At 67.4% G+C, this 19348-nt stretch overlaps 1 protein-coding gene across 5 annotated transcripts in view; it reads left to right on the forward strand.

The window, feature by feature from the left end:
- The window catches only part of Iqsec1 (IQ motif and Sec7 domain ArfGEF 1), a 198047-nt gene extending 179701 nt beyond the window's left edge, over positions 1-18346 (forward strand). For 4 of the 5 annotated variants that reach the window (XM_071605845.1, XM_027931925.2, XM_027931927.2 and 1 more), the window contains 11 exons: positions 1679-1840; positions 3783-3905; positions 4599-4765; positions 6686-6825; positions 7413-7442; positions 7950-8075; positions 8526-8625; positions 10455-10616; positions 11485-11661; positions 15089-15138; positions 15956-18346. In XM_071605845.1, the coding sequence (XP_071461946.1) occupies positions 1679-1840; positions 3783-3905; positions 4599-4765; positions 6686-6825; positions 7413-7442; positions 7950-8075; positions 8526-8625; positions 10455-10616; positions 11485-11661; positions 15089-15138; positions 15956-16402 (1684 nt within the window). In that variant the 3' untranslated portion in view covers positions 16403-18346. The remainder of the gene's footprint in view (positions 1-1678; positions 1841-3782; positions 3906-4598; positions 4766-6685; positions 6826-7412; positions 7443-7949; positions 8076-8525; positions 8626-10454; positions 10617-11484; positions 11662-15088; positions 15139-15955) is intronic. The other variant, XM_071605847.1, reaches the window with a different exon arrangement.
- The last annotated feature ends 1002 nt before the right edge of the window (positions 18347-19348 follow it).

Consider the following 19348-nt stretch of genomic DNA (forward strand, 5'->3'; position numbering starts at 1 on the left):
TCCCCATGGCCTCACGCACAGCCTTATGGCTCGACCCCTCCCCCTTTCCCACTGTGCCCTGAGCCGCCCGACAGAGGGACTGGCGCTCAGGTCCCCGACGCTATAGGGGTCTGCAGGGGAATGTGGGCACGTCCCCAGGAGGGGAGGACGCTGGGCCCGGCTGGGCACCCTGTTAGCATCCTGGAGGGACCAGGCGGTCCCGGCCCCGAACAGCTGTGGGGGCAGGGTCACCCCATGGCCCCCTCTCTGTAAGCCGCCTGGGGACGGGTTTCAGGTGTGAGGCCATCCTGGGGTACAACAGCAGGGCCACCTGGAGGCCAGGAGGTGGCTTCCTGCTGTCCCCGGGAGCCTCACACACCGCTGGCGAGGGAAGCGGCCTTTGACTCTGTGGCCACCGAGGGGACAGCAGAGCCCTGCACTCCGCCCACCTGGGTGGCCGCCTAGGGCCCTCGGGTGGTGGATAGTGGGAGGGGTGTCCTCGGGGGCCAGTGGGGACTGGGCCACACCAGTCGCTCGCAGGTGGTCGTCCCCAGCGGGCACCAGCTGCGTGATGGCCTCAGCGAGTCACATCTGGGGACAGGGAGCCAGGCTGGCCCAAGGGCCCCAACCAGCGGGGACACCACTCAGCTCCCAGAGGGCCTGGCAGCCCCCAGCCCATGCGCCCTCCAGGATCATGTGTGGCCCTTCCAGCGCCTCACGCCACCTTGTCTCCTGTGACCGTGCTGCCCCTTAGCCAAGGCCAGACCTGCCACCATGGGAGGCCGTGGGCCAGAGGAGGGGTGGCCAGCGGTGCCCAGAACCCACCTGGACCCCCAGGCCCTGCCCACAGCCGCCAGGCCCCAAGCCCCGTCCCCACTTCCTGCCGTCCCTACGGGGCCTGGCCTTCTGCACCCCTCGGGCACTAGAGGCTGCAGGGGCGAGGAGACCGGGAGACGCGGCCCAGCCCCAGAGCCGTCCTCCCTGGGCAGTCGGCCTCTCGGGCCTCTTTCCCTCCCGAGTCGTGCAGCTGGACGCTGCTGATAGGTTTTGGTGTTTTCATTTTTTGGTTCCAGGGATTGAACCCAGGGGCATTGAATCACGCAGCCCCGTCCCCAGCTCTTTCTAGTTTTTATTTAGAGACTGGGTCTCGCTGAGTGGCTGAGGCTGGCCTCCAGCTGGCGATCCTCCTGCCTCAGCCTCCCCAGCTGCTGGGATGACAGGCGGGGGCCACGCCTTATGGTGCTTATTCAGGGCGTCTCTGCGGCCTGAGTACTGCCCAGGGCTCCTGACGGTAGTAGAAGTTGTGCCCCGCGTGCGCCTTGAATGCTGAGCCCAAGGAGTGGGGATTCAGGGAATGGGTAGGCCCAGGGCCGCTATGGGGACAGGAAGATGTCACTGTCACATGTTGGGGTAGTTGGGTTTGGGTGTCCTGCAGCAGTTTCCTGGCCAAAGGGTACAGGGAGCTGGGCTGTGCTGGGCGACTCTGGGTGTGTGCGGGTTGAGGCCGCGACCTTGGGTCACGCTCCAGCACCCCGGAGTGTCCCAGGGCCACCCCAGGCCTGGTTCACTGCTGGCTGTCACTCTGGCCACCGTGAGGGAGGTCTCGACTCTATGGGTGGGCAGGGAGGCAGGAGCCCGCGGGGGCAGGAGGGAGGAGGTGGCCGTCCCCTCCAGTGGCTGAGCCTGCTCTTGTCCCCAGGAAGCCTGAGAAGGGCGTGCAGTACCTCATTGAACGCGGCTTCGTCCCCGACACCCCCGTGGGCGTGGCCCACTTCCTGCTGCAGCGCAAGGGTCTCAGCCGCCAGATGATCGGCGAGTTCCTGGGCAACCGGCAGAAGCAATTCAACCGCGACGTGCTCGAGTGAGTGGCCGGGGACCGCAGGGACGCGGGGACGCAGACCCAGGCCAAGGGCATGTGCTGTCCCTGCCGTGTCACCACCCCGGGACACGCACACACATGGGAGTCCCCTGGTGTCCTGGGCGCTGCTTCCCGAGCCTGCGGTGGCAGGATCCCGTGCTCAAGTCCCTACGTCAGGTGCCCTGGGGTTCGCGTGGCCTCCTGCCTGGTCTGAGGTGGCGGTGAGACTGCGGTGTGGGGCACAGACAGCCCCCAAGTCTGTCCATGGTCCTCGCGGGCAAAGTTGGGTTTTATTGTTTTTTTGGTACCAGGGATTGAACCCAGGGGTGCTTAACCCCTGAGCCCCGTCCCCAGCCCTTTTTATATTTTATTTAGAGACAGGGTCTCACTGAGTTGCTCAGGGCCTCACTAAGTGGCTGAGGCTGGCCTCCACCTTGCGATCCTCCTGCCTCAGCCTCCCAAGCCGCTGGGATGACAGGCGTGTGCCACTGCTCAGCTCAACACGAGCAAAGTTTTTTGTTTTTCTTTTGTTTTAATATTTCGGGTCCCTGGCCGGTCGGATCTGAGGACTCAGGGCTCACTTCCTTCCTTGGTCCTCCACACGCCCTGCTGGTCTTGCCCATGGGTCCCACGCTGACCCCTCGCCTGACTCCCTTCTGCACCCTTGGCCTGACTGTCCACCTAGCCCTGAGGGGTCCCCGCCCTCAAGTGACGCACGTTCTCGGGGCCTCCTGTGTCAGGACCTCTGGGCGCCTGCAGCTGCAGGTCTGGGCCCCAGCTCTGGCTGGGTGTCCTGCATCCAGTAGAGACCGGTGTCCCTGTTGGTGTGTGCCTCATGTCCTTGGGAGTGGTGGCCTGCTCTGTGCCACACCAAGACAGCGAGGCTTCGAGGGAGGGGCTGGCCGGGCACCCCAAGCCCACACGACCACGTGGCCTGCAGCTCTTGTGAGATGCACCCCACATTCCCTCTCAGCCATGCCGGGGGCAGGACCGTGGCCCATGGGGTCCTCAGTGGCCCCTGCATCTGGCCCTGCCTTCTCCTTCAACCAGGGAGCTCCAGTGTCACCTGCCACGGTCATTGTCCCTCTCGCCCCTTTCCGACAGCGGGAGGGAGGAAGCGGCGCAGGAAGAGCCCCTGGTGAGGGGCTTGGGCGCCACCCGCCATGTCCCTGCCGCCCCCCGGCTGGCTCCTGGCCAGGGGAAATCCGGCCATTGTCCTCCTGCCAGAAAATAGCAGTGGCCTCAGGAAGCCGCGAGGCTCCGACCACCGCCCGGCCTCCTCGAGGGCAGCAGCGCCCGGCTGGCTCCCTGCTGTCCCTCTGCTGTCCCCCACAGCCACCCCGAGGGTACCGCCCAGGCTGCCCGGAGGACGGGGACGCAGCCACACTAACGCCCATCCCCAGTGCAGGAGGACCTGGGAGCAGGCAGCAAGTGGCCCAAAGCCCTGCAGCCGGGTGGCGGTGACTGCGGCCACAGCCGCATTGGAGGTGACGGGACGCCTGAGCCCGGTCATGGGAAATGCCACCACCCGCGGGGTTCCTGCTGCAGACCCCCCTGGCCCGTTTGGGGGTCACTGCGGCCGGGCTACAGGGCAGCCCTGGGGGCAGGCTGTGGTCAATCAGGCCACACACGGCCACCCACCAGCTGGCCCCTGCCCACCCCATCACCCATGGGCCCTGTGGTGAGAGCCAGTCTCCAGGGAGTGGCGCCCTGACCGTGCCTGAGGGACACAGGGCAGTTCCCGCACAGGTGGCCCCTGCTGGCCACACAGGAAAGGCTGGTCCAGAGTGGCCCTGGGCCCACTCTCCTAGTTCAGGGGTCGCAGGCTCCCGGGGCTGCGGTCTTTCTGGAAAATTCCCAGTACGTCCTGCCCGCAGCCTGCCCTGACCCAGGGCCGGCCCTGGGCCTGGGGAGACCCTCACGCGGCCTGGGCGTCTTGTTCCAGCTGCGTGGTGGACGAGATGGACTTCTCTGCCATGGACCTGGACGAGGCCCTCAGGAAGTTCCAGGCCCACATCCGGGTCCAGGGCGAGGCCCAGAAAGTGGAGCGGCTCATCGAGGCCTTCAGGTGGGGCCCGGGGCCCGTTCCTCCTGAGGGGACCGTGTCTGTCCCAGCTTTGCACCTGAGGACACCGGAGCAGAGGACGGCGGAGACCCACCGCTGGGTTCTCGCAGCTCCGAGTCCTGGGCACGTCCCCCTCTGGTCCTCTCCAGTTCCCCCTCTGGTCCTCTGCACACTCCTTCTCCTGGGCAGAAGCTCCCCCGGTGGCTCCCCTCCAGCCCTGTGACAGTGGCCTGGTTCCCCGTCACCCTGCTGCCTGCTGTGTGACCCCAGGCTGTTGGCTCGCCCACTCTGGGCCTCACTCCCCACCTGGGCAGCTGGACAGCACAGCTTCACCCTGGAGAGGGGAGCCCAGGGGTCCAGTGCCCCGGGCTCTTGGGGACACCTAGCCCAGCAGCCCACTGGGCTTCCTGGAGGGGACAGCTCCAAGCCAGGCCCCCAACACAGGGAGGACTGAATCGCAGCCCCTGCCTGTCTTGCCCCTCCACGATGTCACTAGCAGGGTGTCCTGGAGGCAGGGTGGCCGTGGGGACAGTAAGCGAGATGCCCGGCTGAGGCGGGCTGTGAGCGCTCCCGGGGACCCAGGACCAGGCTGGGAGGGGCTTGAGGACATTTATGGCCAGCTGCGGCAGCCAGTGTCCCCCCAGCTCCGGGGAGGGGGCGTGCCTCCTGGGGGCCCTGACCGGCTCTCGACCCCAGCCAGCGGTACTGCATGTGCAACCCCGGGGTGGTGCGCCAGTTCCGGAACCCGGACACCATCTTCATCCTGGCCTTCGCCATCATCCTGCTCAACACGGACATGTACAGCCCCAACGTCAAGCCCGAGCGCAAGATGAAGCTCGAGGACTTCGTCAAGAACCTGCGAGGTGAGCTGGTGCCACCACGGGCTGTCCTGCCCGGCTCCCACAGCACCTGCCCGCCGGAGGCTCCCAGGCCCCAGGGGCCCCAGTGGTGTGTGAGCCGGAGCCTGGCCTGACCCCTGGCCGTTCCCAGCGGCCTCCAGTCCCAGGGACGGAACCCAGGGCACTAACCACTGGGCTGCACCCCAGCCCATTTTTATTTAGAGACAGGGCCTCGCTGAGTTGCTGAGGCTGGCCTCCACCTTGCGATCCTCCTGCCTCAGCCTCCCCAGCTGCTGGGATGACAGGCGGGCATTGCTCACGGAGCTACTCTCTAAACCAGAGCTCCGGCACCCCTTCCCCTGTGGCCAAGGATTCCCCTGGGCATGGTGTCCCTCGGTTCCAGGGTTTCTGCTGGGGTTTAAGGCGTCCTTGCCTGCCCCCTGCTGGCTGTGGCAGGAAAGACCACGGGATTCCCCAGACAAAGGCCCCCAGGAGGGCTGGGGGGGCGTGGCCTGAGTGGTCACCCCGGGTCCCTGTGCTGTGTCTGTGGGGACCTGCAGGCCCCAGGGACTTCAGGTCCACAGTTGTGAAGTCGCGTGGCCAGGCGGGGGCGAAGGTGACTGGGGATCCTTTGATGGCGCAGGGGCGCAGGGCCCGGGGAGCTCACAGCCCCTGCCCCGCCCGGCCTCCCTGCCCTGTCCCCTCGCTGGGCCCAGCCTGATGCTGGTGGTCAGAGTCCCAGGAGGAGCCAGAGATGACCAGGGCAGAGGAAGGAGAGCTGCAGGGTGGACACGGCAGTGGCTTTAGGGCTGCGTCCATCATCCCACCTGCTGACCCCACAGTCTGGGTCCTCTAACCCGCTGCCCAGGGAGGGACGGGGCTCCCCTTCCCAGGGGCCTTCCTAGGTGGGGGCCTGTCCTCAGTCACCTCTCTTCTAGCCAGGAGCTCGGGTCACTCTGTCCTTCCTGTGCTTGAAAAGGGACAGCCAGGGCAAGGAAGGGCCAGGTCCACGGTCACAGAGCAAGCGGTGGGCAAGGCGGGGCAGGGCTGGTGTCCCCAGGCCTGGCTGCTCCTCCCGGCCGGTCCAGCGGTCTCTTCAGGGGACCCGCCCCACGTTCCCCCACAGCCCCTGTGGCCCATGGGCCTGGCAGCAGGACCGCCCCTGGGGCTTAGCTGGGCCACTGCTGACTGTCCCAGGGTCCCTGTGCCCGGGCAGGAGCAGGGCGCTTGGGACCTCGGGGAGAAGCCCGTGTCGGGCAGGCGCGGTGGGTCGCCTGAGGCGCCCAGGTCAGGGGGTTGGCTGGGGACGGTTTGTGAGACTGCAGCTGTTTGTCACGGAAAGGGCACGTGCGTCCCTTCTGTCCCGGTGCCGTGTCCAGATGCCACCTGAGGGTGACCTGGAGGGTTTGGAGCTGGTCACTCTGACAGGCTAGGCCAGCTCGTCCAGCTTGGGGGTGGGGCCGTGTCACCCTGGGCCAGCCACTGCTCGAGGGCCCGTGTCCCTGGCCTCTGGGCCTGTGCAGGCTGAGGGCTGGGGAGGCCACCGAGGGGCTGGCTTCTTCTCCCAGGGGCTCTTCTTGGTGGCGTGGGGACACCGCGCATTTCCCAGCCCTCAGCTCTCACCAAGGGACAGGGACAGTCAGCCAGGCTGTGCAGCCCCGCTCAGTGTCCCCTTTTGTGACCGGGGACCTTCAAGCCTCTTGCTCGGGGTGGAGCAAGGCAGCCCCTCTGAGGCCCGGTGAAGGCAGTTGGTGGCCCGTCCCCTTGGGGGTGTCCTCACCAGCCAGGCTGGGCTACGTCCTGGGGACCCCGCTCTGCCAGGGACCCAGGAGGGCACCCTGCTGACCCGTGTGGAGACTGGCAGCTCCGGGCGGGTGGGCGGGGCCAGGGCAGCTGCGGCCACCCCAGCCCCCGCCGCTCTGACCTGGGCCGCGTCCCGTCCAGGGGTGGACGACGGCGAGGACATCCCCCGGGAGATGCTGATCGGCATCTACGAGCGCATCCGGAAGCGGGAGCTCAAGACCAACGAGGACCACGTGTCCCAGGTGCAGAAGGTGGAGAAGCTCATCGTGGGGAAGAAGCCGGTGAGTGGTGCCGCCAGGTGACCTGTCCCCAGCCCACTCTGCTCTGCTGCAGGGCCCTGTGGGTGGTTGCAGCCGGGCACTTTTTTTCTGTAGTACCAGGGATTGAATGCGGGGGCCCTCGACCCCTGAGCCCCGTCCCCAGCCCCTTTTGATATTTTATTTAGAGACAAGGCCTCGCTAAGTGCCTGAGGCTGGCCTCCACCTTGCCATCCTCCTGCCTCAGCCTCCCAGCCCCTGGGATGACAGGCGTGGACACTGTGCCTGGCTGAGGCTGGGAATGTTCTAGCAGCCCCTGGCACTTGGGCCTCTCAGCCATCTGCTGTGTGCTGTAGTTGACAACGGGAGGCCACCAGCAGTGGTCAGGCTGCGTTGGGGCTCAGCTCTACCCCACCCTGGTGGGACATGGGGGATCTAAATCGCCTCCCACCAGGTGCCAGAGGGCTCCCCTTGGTGGCACCAGGGCATGCTGATGCCTTGGGGTGGGGGGTGGGGGGACTCAGGCTCCTTGCCCGGTGGCCCCTGCGCTCCCCGGGCCGGGTGGCCTCCGGAGCACTGAGGGCTCTTCCTGCCGTTTGCTGTCCCTGCAGATCGGATCCCTGCACCACGGGCTGGGCTGTGTGAGTACCCGGCCTCCGCCTTCGCCCCGCCACCCTGGGCAGCCTCCCCTGGCCCTGCCGTCCCCGCCAGGGCCCAGCTCCCAGAGCCCAAGTCGGCTGCTTGAGATGTTTTCAGAGGGACCCGGAAGCTTTGGCTCGACTGCCCAGCCTGTCACCTCTGCTCGCCGGGCCACAGCCACTCGGGAGGGTCATGGGTCGGGCCCAACAGGGGACTCCCCTAGTGCAGCCTCTGCCCCCTCCCTGGGGGCTCTCGGGAAGGCCTTTCCCTTCACAGTGACCAGGGGACAGAGCTGTGGCTGACCCCCCCCAGAGAATCCAAAGGAGGTCTCAGCAGCAGTGGGGACACGTCCTTGGGGGAGCCCGAGACCAGGGGACAGAGCAGGTCCCCAGGATAGAGTGCTCGGGGACAGCTGCCACCAGCCAGGTTCCCTCTGCCCAGTGGAGGCCTGGCCTGCAGGCCGGGTGTGGCGGCCTAGGAGGCTAGCGGTGATGGTGGCCTGTCCCCAGGTGCTGTCCCTGCCCCACCGGCGGCTGGTGTGCTACTGCAGGCTCTTCGAGGTCCCCGACCCCAGCAAGCCCCAGAAGCTGGGCCTGCACCAGAGGGAGATCTTCCTCTTCAACGACCTGCTGGTGGTACGTGGCCGCCGGGCTGGCCAGCGTGGGCAGTGGGCCTTGGACACGCGCCCGCCTACCGGGGACCTGGGGAGGGCATGGCCCTGGGTCTTCTGTGGCAGAGTCCCACCCAAGCCAGTGCCCGTGACAACAGTGTCCTGGGCCCAGGGGGCAGGGTGGGGTGTGTCCAGGGCTCCCCTCACCTGGAGGTGGACGGGGCAGGTGGGCGGGCACCCCAGGTCACCTTGGGTGGCCCCCGAAGGTCAGGCCTTGGCCTCTGCACTGCCGAGTCCTGGCCACCTGTTCCTGTCCCTGGGCGTTAGACCCCAGGTGCACGCGCCTCACCTGGCTAGGAGAAGCCCCGAGGGGACTGTGCCTGGGGATGTGCCTGCCACCTCGCAGCCACCTCTCTGCGGCGGCTGCCCATGCCACGCCTGCAGGTGCCACAGGTGTGCTCTCTGCTGTCCCCAGGTCACCAAGATCTTCCAGAAGAAGAAGAACTCGGTGACGTACAGCTTCCGACAGTCCTTCTCCCTGTGCGGCCTGCAGGTCCTGCTCTTCGAGAACCAGTGTGAGTGCCCGGCCGCGCCTGTGTCCCCTCCGGGAGGTGCTCTTCCCTGTCACCTCCAGGCCAGGACCCAGGGTGGGTGGCAGGGCCACTGTCTGTGGGAAAGCAGAGCAGCCCTGGACATGGGCCCTGGGGTCAACTTGATGTGTGGCCGATGGGCCCCTTGCTAGAATGTTCTGGAGAGCGTCAGCGGTGGCCTGGTGCTGCATGGCAGGTGTCCACTGAGCGCCTGCGGGAGTTTGGGGCCGGCCTGGCCACCTGGGGAGTCCTGGCCCATGTGCCCGCTGCCGTGGGTCAGGAGCCGCGGCCTCTGTCCCCTTGGCCCACGTGGGGGACCTGCCTGCTGGGCTCCCAGGGCCGTGCCTCCTTCCTGGGAGGCCCGGTCACTCATGGCACAGAACGGCCAGCACTTGGGAAGGGCTGTCCCCAGGCCCTTGGAAGGCCCTTGGGGACCCCGGGGCTGGAGGGGTCCTGGGTTGGGGGTGGCTCCTACCTGGGACACCCACCGCTGGCTTGTGAGCTGGCCCGTCCCTTGCCCCCGCTCTCTGCTCTTTGTCCCTGTCCCCGGAGATCCCTGAAGCCGGCCTGTCATCTTGGGTGGGGACAGCATCCCCCTGGCTGCCCTGCCGCCTGTCTTCCCTTGGTGGGACCCAAGGGCCACCCGGCCAGGACCAGCCTCACCCCGTCCCCTCCTCACATGCCCTCGGCTGAGTCCCCACGTCTGCCCCTCCCTGGTCAACAGCTGTGCCTTGCTTGGTGTCCCACACACGTACCAGAGTGACATCAGTGGGGGCCATCCCCACGTCACCCCGACTAGCACCCCATCCCTGAAGGGTGGTGATGGCTCCTGCTCCCTGGGTGGGGACCAGACCTGGCGTGGCCCTGGAAGTGACGTTCCAGAGGCCCAAGGCTGCACGTGCTGGACTACGGGTGCTGGCCAGGGCCATTCTACCAACACCACAAGAACGCCTTCCCCTAGGGCCCAGGCTGGCAGGCAGCCTGGGTCAGCCCCCGGCCAGGCGCATTCTATGTGCCAAAAGAAGTCCCTGCAGAGCACGGTGGGTGGCCCAGACGTCATCCCAGCAGCTCAGGAGGCTGAGGCAGGAGGATGGCCAATTGGAGGCCAGCCTCAGCCACTTAGTGAAGCCCTCAGTAGCGCAGCAAGACCCTGGGGTGTGGGCAGTGGCTGGCTTTTCTTGGGGATCACAAGGCTTGGTGTCACTCAGCGGCCATTCCCACGGGCCAGCAAGGGGCTGCCATGACGTGGCTGTACTTGTGCCACGCGCACACACACCTGTGCACACCTGGTCCCCTGTGGCCACCCGGAGCCCCTCTGGTGTCAGTGGGGACACGCTGGTGCTGGGCCGAGACCCTCCACAGGCCCGCGTCAGCTCCCTCCTGAGAGCGATCGGGACAGGGACCCCAGAGCTCAGCTGTGGCACCAGGAAGGTGTGGGCACGTGTGTCCGGGGGTGTGCACGGCACTCCCCAAGGCCCTCTTCCTTAGGTCGAGGCCAGCCCCTCATCTGTCCAGAGCTGCCCAGGTGACGGGCGCCCGCCCCTGCTCAGCACCCCTTCTCTGTGGACTTGGTACTGGGCACCGTGACCGAGGGCCTCTGAGGAAGGGTCCCCTCTGTGACCTTCAGGCTGGAGAGGCGGGGAGCTGCGGGGAGTGACCACCCCAAGTCAGGAGCCGAGACTGTCCCGTGCCCGATCCTGCCGCTGCCCAGAGGCCCAGCCCTCACACCCTCCAGGCCCTGGGACCTTACTGGCCAGGCCAGGGGACCTGGTGCAGGACACCTGCCCCACAGCGTGGCCCTCTGTCCTCCACAGACTACCCCAATGGCATCCGGCTCACGTCGGCTGTCCCCGGGGCGGACATCAAAGTGCTCATCAACTTCAACGCGCCCAACCCCCAGGACCGGAAGAAGTTCACTGATGACCTGCGGGAGTCGGTGGCCGAGGTGCAGGAGATGGAGAAACACCGCATCGAATGTGAGTCCCCCGGTGACCGCATGGGGCAGGGCTGCCGGGCACCCCCAGCCCCTGCAGGCCCCGCCACCCCACCGGGAGGCACCCAGGGGCCAGCGCCAGCCTCCTGCTGGGTTCATGGCCGAGCAGAGCTCTGGGGCCAAGGTCAGTGGCCTCCTCCTGGTTGGACCCGCCAAGCACTGGGTCACGGCCAAGGCCATCCCTGGACTCCAGGCTGGACTGACTTTTTTTGGTACCAGGGATTGAACCCTGGGTGCTGAACCTCTGAGCTGGGTCCTCTTTGTATTTCTGATTTAGTTTCTTTCCGTGTGGTTGTGGGTGCACACGGCACCTTTATTTTATTTTTTAAATATTTTTTAGTCTTAGATGGAATATGTTTATTTTGTTTATTCATTTTTATGTGGTGCTGAGGATCAAACCCAGTGCTAGGCCAGTGCCCACCACTGACCCATGTCCCCAGCCCTATTTTATATTTTATTTGAGACAGGACCTCCTTAAGTTGCTGAGGCTGGCCTCCAACTTGCGATCCTCCTGCCTCAGCCTCCCAAGCCACTGGGATCCCAGAACTCTCTCTGAAGGGTCCCACTGAACCTAGGCTCATCTCCCAGAGCCCAGCCAGCCCTGGCCTCACTGCCCCCAAGCCTGGCACAAGCCCTTCTGTGCTGCAGGTCACAGGAGAGTGGCTTCTCCGGCACCCTCCGGGGGTCTCCTTTCTGCCCAGTGCCATAGTGACGGCCATCCCTTCCAAAGACGGCCCCTCCCCACCCTGGTGAAGATGGCCAAGCAGAGGGTGGTGGTGCCTGTCCCTGCCCCCTGGGCTGCCGTCCTGTGCTGGGCTCCTCTCACCGGGTGCTGACCCTCTCTGTTGCAGCGGAGCTGGAGAAGCAGAAGGGTGTGGTGCGGCCCAGCATGTCCCAGTGCTCCAGCCTCAAGAAGGAGCCGGGCAACGGGGCGCTGGGCAGGGCCTGCTTGGACGACAGCTACGCCGGCGGGGAGGGCCTCAAGCGCAGCGCCCTCAGCAGCTCCCTGCGCGACCTCTCGGAAGCGGGTAAGGGCCCAGCGGCGGTCCCCCTTCCCAGCCCGCTGTGTGCCACGCTGAGCCCCAGGCGGCCGCGGTCGGTATCCGGGAAGGGCCTGCCCGGGACCTGCAAGGAGCACTCTGGGGTTCGCCCTGACTGTCCCCAGACCCGAGTGACCGCTGACCACACAGAGAGGGCATCCTAGACAGGTCCTAGAGGGCGCAGGACCGGCCCAGGTGGGAGGGGTGGCTGGCCAGGCCCGGGTGCCGCCCCGTCCTCCTCCTGGGGCCCAGCTGACCCTGCTCCCTTGAGACCCGCTCTGGCCAAGCAGGCAGGCCACTGTCCGCGCGCTGTGCTGCCCTCTGTGCCGGGTGCTCGCGGGGGCGGGGGGAGGGGATCCCCGCTATCTCTGTCTTGCTTTCCCCACGGGGACCTCTGTGCTGGACGCCCAGGCCCCTGTGGGGCACAGAGCTGGTGGCGGGCGCGCCGGGCCCAGGGCGTCGGGGAGCCTGGGGACACTTGGGGTGTGGCTGTGGGGCACTTGCCACCAGCTGGTCCCCCCCACTAGTGGCACCTCGGGCTCCCAGGGGTCCTCTCGTCAGCCGGCTGCCCAGGGAAGGGCCAGGGCCTCGGGGGCTGCTGGTGGGGAAGCCTCGAGGGCCGCCCGCCTGCCTCCTGCGGCTCGCGGTGACCGTGTGCTGAGTGGCCTTCTGTCCTTTGCTGTCGTCTGTCGTCCATTTTTCGTGGTGAAACCTCAGAACTCATCGCAGCATGAGGCTGGGCCAGGGCTTCTCAACCTGGACGGCTGACCCTGGGCAGGGCTTCCTGGCCGTGGCCACGTGGGGCCTGGCAGGGGTTAGGAGTATCCTGGTCTCTGCCACCGGACAGCCGTCCTATGTCCGCGTGGGGACCGTACTGCCCCCTGGGGCTGCAGGGCCAGAGCCACCCCGGGTTGAGAACCGCTGGCTTGGCCAGTGGCCGTGTCCACCCAGCTCCACTCTCGGGACTGCTTGGGGCGACCGCAGGCGGTGGGCCCGGCTCTGGGTTCGCGTTTGTGCAGGGCTCGGCCGCCTTCCCCGCCCGACGCCCTGGCCAGGCCCCACTCCGGGCCCAGCGGTCACCAGCACAGCTGCCCATTGTGTGCCTGTGCTGAGAGATCAGCCAGCCCCCTGCCCGGGTCACCTCCACGAGAGGGCAGAGGTCAGAGGGCAGCCGCCGTCAGCTTGTTCCTGTGGTCACTGCTGTGGCCTCCTGAGCTGAGGCCCCTGGCCTGTGGCGCGTGACGAGCCGAGACAGATTCAGGACGGGATGTGAGCGTCCGGGCCCAGCCTGCGTCCAAGGTGCCAGCAGAGGCCACCTGTGCCATCCAGAGGGACACCAGTTTGGGCCGGAGATGCCCTTGGAGCCGCTAGGGAGGAAGATGAACCGCGGGCGGCCGGGGACCCTGCGCCCTCCCGGCCCTCGCCGAGCGGAGCCTGACCCCGTGACAGCAGGATGCGCCGCGGAGCAGAGGAGAGCCTCGGGGACAGCCTGTGGCCGGTTGAGAGCAGGGGACCGAGCTGCCACGCACATCCACTCAGGAGATGGCCAGGCCTGGCCTCGCCCAGTGTGAACCTGGGATGCCCACGAGGTGGCCAGTCTGGTGCTCGGGAGTCCTGTCCACAGCCACGTCGGGCGCCTGTCACTCACCTGGTCTCTGTTGGCCATGGTCGTCCTTCAACCGGAACCTGCGCCCATGTCTTTTTTGTGGCCCTATCTGGCTCCAGGCCTGGGGGGCTGGTGGTCCACCTCAGGGCGGGGGGACGGGGCCTTGGCACCCGTGCCCAGAGCAGCCACGCTGTGGAGGACACAGTCGGGGCTTCCCCAGGGAGAGGACATCTCTGGGGTCGCAGTGGCTGACCCCAGGCACCCTGCCCTTCACCAGCGCAGCCCCGTCAGGGAGAGCTGGCCACCCACGGCCACTGGTGTCAGGTGGCCAGAGCCGCGTGAGGCCGCTGGGCTGGAGCCAAGCCTCTCTCTGCCCCATGGGACATGCAGTAGGGCCTGGGCACCGCGTCCCCTCTGCCTGCTCCTCCAGCTCTGTCCCGTCACGTAGGGTTGCCCAGAGGGAGGCGCAGAAGGAGGCTTGTCCCCTCACAGGTGGGGAAGTGGAGGCCACGCCGTGTGGCCAGGGACAGGGCTTCACACCCTGGACACCGGAGTGGGGATGGCGGAGGGCCATCTACAGGTGGGCAGGAACCGCAAGCCGCCGCCTCCCGGCTGAGACGAGGACCAGGGTCCCAGTGGGTGCTCCGGGTCCCTGCAGCGGGCAGGAAACACTCCTGCCCGACCCGTGGTGGCCTCCTGTCACCCCAGGCGCCCACCTGGCGCTGGGGCTGGCCTCCCCAGGCAAGGCTGGCCTCCTAGCCTTGGGACTCCCTCCCGTCTGCAAAGGATTGTGGCCTGCACCCTGACATGCCCACGGCACTGTCCCCACCATTTCTGGGTCCCTCTGGCCTGGCTCCGAAGGGCAGTAACAAGGATCACCTCAGAAGCTGGCATGGGGCTGCTGGGGCCCTGGCGCAACTTGACCTCGCCCACTCAGAGGCCCTGGGTCCAAAGTGGACACCGTGCGTTTCAGCAGCCAAAGTGTGATGGCGGAATGGAGCCCGTGGGTCCCGCCACGGCCACGGTCCCCTGCTCTCTGACATGGACAGAGCACCATCGCAAGGGTCCAGCATGGCGCTTGACTCGCGGCTGGTGCCACACACAGAAGCACTTCGTGTCCCTGGCCACTCATTGTCCTCGCTCCCAGAGGCGTGGGACATCCTGCAGGAAGCCTGGGAGAGGTGTGTCCCTGGAGCAGCTGGACTTGGGCCTCCAGTGCCCCTAGGAAGACTCGGCTGTCCCTGCCTTGGCTACACCTGCTGAGCATCTGTTGGGTACCCCGGGCTGGGGACGAGCCAGGCACTTAGGAGGCAGAGGCCTCCCAGCTGGGAGCAGGCTTTGCAGCACCTGGACAGGGCGCCGGGGACTGGCCGGCCGGAGGAGCATCAGTCCCCACCGCTGGCCAGCGGCCTGCACAAACCCGAACTCGGCTGGGCCAGGAGTGGCCTCACCGATATGCGGGGATGCGCCTGCGCACTGGCTCCCAGAGCTCCGCGCCAAACCCGGCGCTGGGCGAGCAAGGCAGGAGGCGGGCGCGGCCACCTGGGCCCAGGCCTGTGCTCGAGGCGCCCGCCCCAGCTGTGCCCGCAGGACCCCGAGGTCGGCTGGCTGCAGACCCCCCTCTGTCCCTCCCGGGGCGCCCCAGCTCTGTCGAGAGACCCCCTGTCCTGGCCCAGGCCGGCAGGTGCAGCCCGCCAGCCCAGCTGCGTTGCTAGGGCGGTGGCGGCCAAGGTGTCCCTGGCAGGCGGGCAGGCGGCGCCCGGCCGGTGCCTGTGGTGTCTAACCTCTGGTATTGCATGTTCTGGGCAGGGAAGCGAGGGCGCCGCAGCAGTGCAGGATCGCTAGAGAGCAATCTGGAAGTAAGTAGGAAAGACCCCGTCCAGCCGGCTGTCCCCTGTCGCCTCCCGCCCCGGTTTCTCTCTGTTGTCGTTTTTTTCTTTTGGCTCCCCCCACAGAGACGCGGCCACGGCCCCTGCCTGCCTGGGCCCCTGCATGCGGCCTCTGCCCGACTGTCCCCGCGGCTCGCGCTTGCCCACGGTGGGGGGGCTCGGAGGTGGCGTTTCTGTTCCCGCTTCTCCCCATCCGTCCCCGTGGTCCCCCCGCATGGATAACCCGTCCCGGGCGCCCGCCCTGTGGTGTCTGTCTCTGGCTTGGCTTCGCGCTCCATGTCATCGCTTCGTCGCGGAGTTTCGCTGGCCGCCGCGGTGGGACGTGGGCTTGCTTAGCTAGCTGGGGGGCCCGCGGGCTGCGCGACAGCGACAGCCGGCCGCTCTGGCCTGGCGGGTCCTTTCCTCCTGTCCCCACCCCTGCTTGGTCTGCAAGTAGGTAGCGGCAGCGAAGGGCCTGGGCAGGCCACGCCCCCAGGACGAGGCCCCACCCATCCCCGCGGCCACCTCCCCATCCCCTGCCGGGGCGCGGCCCCGAGGTCCCCGGGAGCGGAGGGCAGCGTCAGGGGAGCCGGGTCCCGGCCCGGCCACGGACCCCAGGGCCCCGGGCAGGCGGCGCGCCACCACGCAGGGCAGGGCCACCCCCGCCCGCAGCCACCCGGCCAGGCCCAGCCCGCGCTGTCCCGCACGGCAGCGCCGGGAACGGGGCCGGAGCCCAGCCGCCCGCACGCGCCCTCCGCGGCCGGCAGGGAGGCGACTGTCCCCTAACCGCTCTCTGGCTTCCTCGCAGGGGTCCGTCATTAGCAGCCCGCACCTGCGCCGGAGACCGCCCGCCCGCGAGGGCCCGCCGCGCGCGCCCGCGCCCGCCTCGCTGCTGGGCTCGCTGTTCGGCAGCCGCCGCGGGAAGCCCCCGCCCCCCGGCCCCGGCGGCCCGGCCCCGGCGCCCCCCGAGGGCCACCACGCGCAGCACTGCCACCTGCCGCCCAACCCGCCGCCCTACCACCACCACCACCACTTCCACCCGCCCGCGCACCTGCCGCACGCGCACGCCTTCCACCTGGGCGCGCACGCCGGCCACGCCCCCTACGCGGCGCATGCGCACGGCCACCCGCCGCTGCCCGCCGGCCACGCGCACGCCGGCCACGCCCACCCGGGCCACCACCACGGGCAGCCGCCCGCCCCGCCGCCGCCCGGAGGCAGCAAGGCCAAGGCCAGCGGCATCAGCACGGTCGTGTAGGCGGCCGGCGGGGACCTCGACGGACCGGCCTCGGCTGCGTCCCCCGCCGCAGCCCAGGGCGGGCCGAGCAGGCGGGACCCCGCCCCGGCCCCGCGCCCGCGCCCGCGGCGTCCCCGCCGGGCGACGAGGACCAGGGAGCGGACCCCGTGGGCAGCCGGAGGACCGTCCCCGGCTCGCCGCGTCGCGCCTGTCGCCGGCCAGGGCGAGACGCTAGGTAGGCCTGAGCGGGCGGCGACAGTCCGCACGTAGACGTCACGTAGTATAAACCTATAAATAGACGCGACACCGCATCCCGCTGTACAGGTAGCTGCGACACCGCCCCAGCCCCACCCGCCAGGAAGAGCGCCCCGGGCCCGAGTGACAGGTGACAGTGGCCGGCACCCGCTCGGCCCGAGGAAGGAGTCCCCGGGTTGTGGCCCGCCCGGGCACAGCGTCACCGACTGGGCCGGGTGACAGTCCTGGGTGAGCCCCGCCCGCTCCGGGCGACCCTTTGATGGACAGAGCGCCCCGCAGGCCCAGCGCGCTGTCACCCGGGAAGCGACAGGCACACGCAGTCCCCTCAGGAGCCGGTGTCCCTGGCCTCCGCCCCTCAGTCCCCCGGACGCTGTCGCCGGCCGCCGGAGCTGGACCTGAGCGCGGCGTCTCCTCCAAGCACAGCCCCCGCTCCTCCAGGTCCCCACGGGGCGCCCCGAGAACCGCCGCCCGCCCCCTGTCCCGTCCCGGATGTCACCGGCCGCCGTGGAGGTGCCCAGCACCTGCAGCAGGGCGACTTGTGTCGTGGCCATTGTGACTCCATGTGCTCGTCCCACCCCCATGTCACCACTGAGGCCGCCCCGGGACCCCCGCTGCCACCTGGTCCCCAGCCAAGGGGTGTCCCCACCTGACCCTGCTCTTGTTGCTTCTGTTTGGTGGTGACACCTCGGTCCCTGCCAGGGCTGCGCCTGAGTCACCCGCGGCCTCCTTTCCAGTTTGCAGCCCTGAGCCTGGGGACAGCGGGCCACCCAGGGCCATCGGCTGTTTCCTTTCCTGTGCCCCTGTTGTGTCACTGAGGTCACCCACTGCGCCATCCCGTGCCCCCTCTGCCATGTCATTGAGGTCACCCACTGCACCAGCCCGTCTGCAAAAGGAGCACTGCGTGGTCCCTGTGGCCGAATCCCGCAGACAGGGCCCCGTGTCACGGCTCCAAGCCACTGTTGTGACGGGAAAGTGACATGGGATTGCATGTCCTCGGTGCGTGGCTCTGTGTTGCACATCTGCAGAACCTGCCCGTGCATCTGTTGACAAATGGCCCAGGTGACAACATTAGACGTCAGCTTTTCTCCACCATCTTTCCCAACCAAGGGTCGAGTCAAAGGGCACCTTTTAGATTGTTCCAGAAAGAGACATGGCAGGGCCTTCCTGGGGCCACGTGGACGCCCAGCCTCGGCCTCCCGCAGTGTCCCCTGTGCTGGGCCCACACTGTGGCGCCGGGATGGGCCTGGTGACGGCTCCTGAGAAAGCGCAGCCTCTGGTCCCGACCCCTGGGGCTCCAGTGTCACCCATGTTTTCTCAGATGTTTCTGGAAGGGTGTCACCGGGTTCAGGATGGGGGTCCAATTCTCAGACCTGGCTTGGGGAGCGTGAGCCACCAGCAAGCTGCTGTCCCCATGTCACATTCACGAGGCTGTGGGTCCCCACCTGTCACCCAGCCATGACATCGTGTCCCCTGAGGTGGGAGCAGGTGGCAGACCTGGTGCAGCCATGTCATCTCTCTTCACTGTCATATTGGGGACACACGTGGGACTCGAGTCAAGCGAGCGGAGCAAGACCCCTCGGGGACACAGCTGGTCACGTCACACAAAAAAGACAATCTGGGACGACGATGGGATCATGGATTTGTATATTTTTTTTAAAGTTTCCACACGAGCTGTACAGCCATGTAAAATAAAGCCATCGAATACCCGCCGCCCGTCACGTCGTGGCCAGGGAGGGACGGCCCGCCCCCGGGTCCCCTGGGTGAGCTGGAGAGATGGGAACAGGCCCCTCGGATCTTCTGGGGAGAACAGGGGAGGCCGCCTGGCGTGGAACCTGCCAGCACCCTGCAGACCTGTCCAGGAACACAGCCGTCACCCCAGCCTGGTGACAAGGAGGCCTGAACTGGAGTGGGGACGGCAGAGTAGAGGGGACGCACTAGGAGAGCAGTCACCTCAGCTGCAGCCCATGCCCCTGAGGGAACTGAGCCCTGGGGACGGGGACCTGGGTAGTTCCAGAAAAGGCTGGGGAAGTCCAAGGGGCCAGAGGGGCCACCAGGAAGTGTCCCCAGAGGCCTTGGAGACAAAGGGAGCAGGGAGCAGCAGCCCAGGCAGGGGACCCAGTCAAATGAGGTGCTGTCCAGGGGTCAGCAGAGAGACCCCCCCAGTGTCTTCATATCCTCTCCCCATTGCAGACAGATGGGGCGTCTCTGGGACACAGAACCAAGGAACCCACCCAAGCCCTGGCCCTTGGTCCAGGAAAATCTAATAACATTGGGGAAAAAAGGGGGGCGGAGCTTAGCTGGGCACCAAGCCACATGCCTGTCATCCCAGCAGCTCGGGAGGCTGAGGCAGGAGGATCACAAGTTCAAGGCCAACCTCAGCAACTTAGTGAGGATAAAACAGGCTGGGATTGGCCCAGTGGTTGAGTGTCCTTGAGTTCAACCCCTGGCACCAAAAACAAAGACGAAGGGGCTAAGAGGGGGCTAAGGACATCCTCAGAAGGTGAGGTCACTGGGGAAGCCTCTTGCGGTGTCTGGTTTGGGGTGTTGACTGGGCCAAGGGGGACCCCACAGCAGAGCACACTCGCTGGGTGGCCCCTGGAGGTGCTTCTGGGGGAAACCAGACAATCCTGTCCCACCAATGCCCACGGGTGTCACCTGTCCTGCAGAGCAGAGGCAGGGTGAACTCACTGTCTATGGGGACCGGCACAGGCC

The sequence above is a fragment of the Marmota flaviventris genome, chromosome 20 (genome assembly GCF_047511675.1).
Source record: "Marmota flaviventris isolate mMarFla1 chromosome 20, mMarFla1.hap1, whole genome shotgun sequence".
Lineage (NCBI taxonomy): Eukaryota > Metazoa > Chordata > Mammalia > Rodentia > Sciuridae > Marmota > Marmota flaviventris.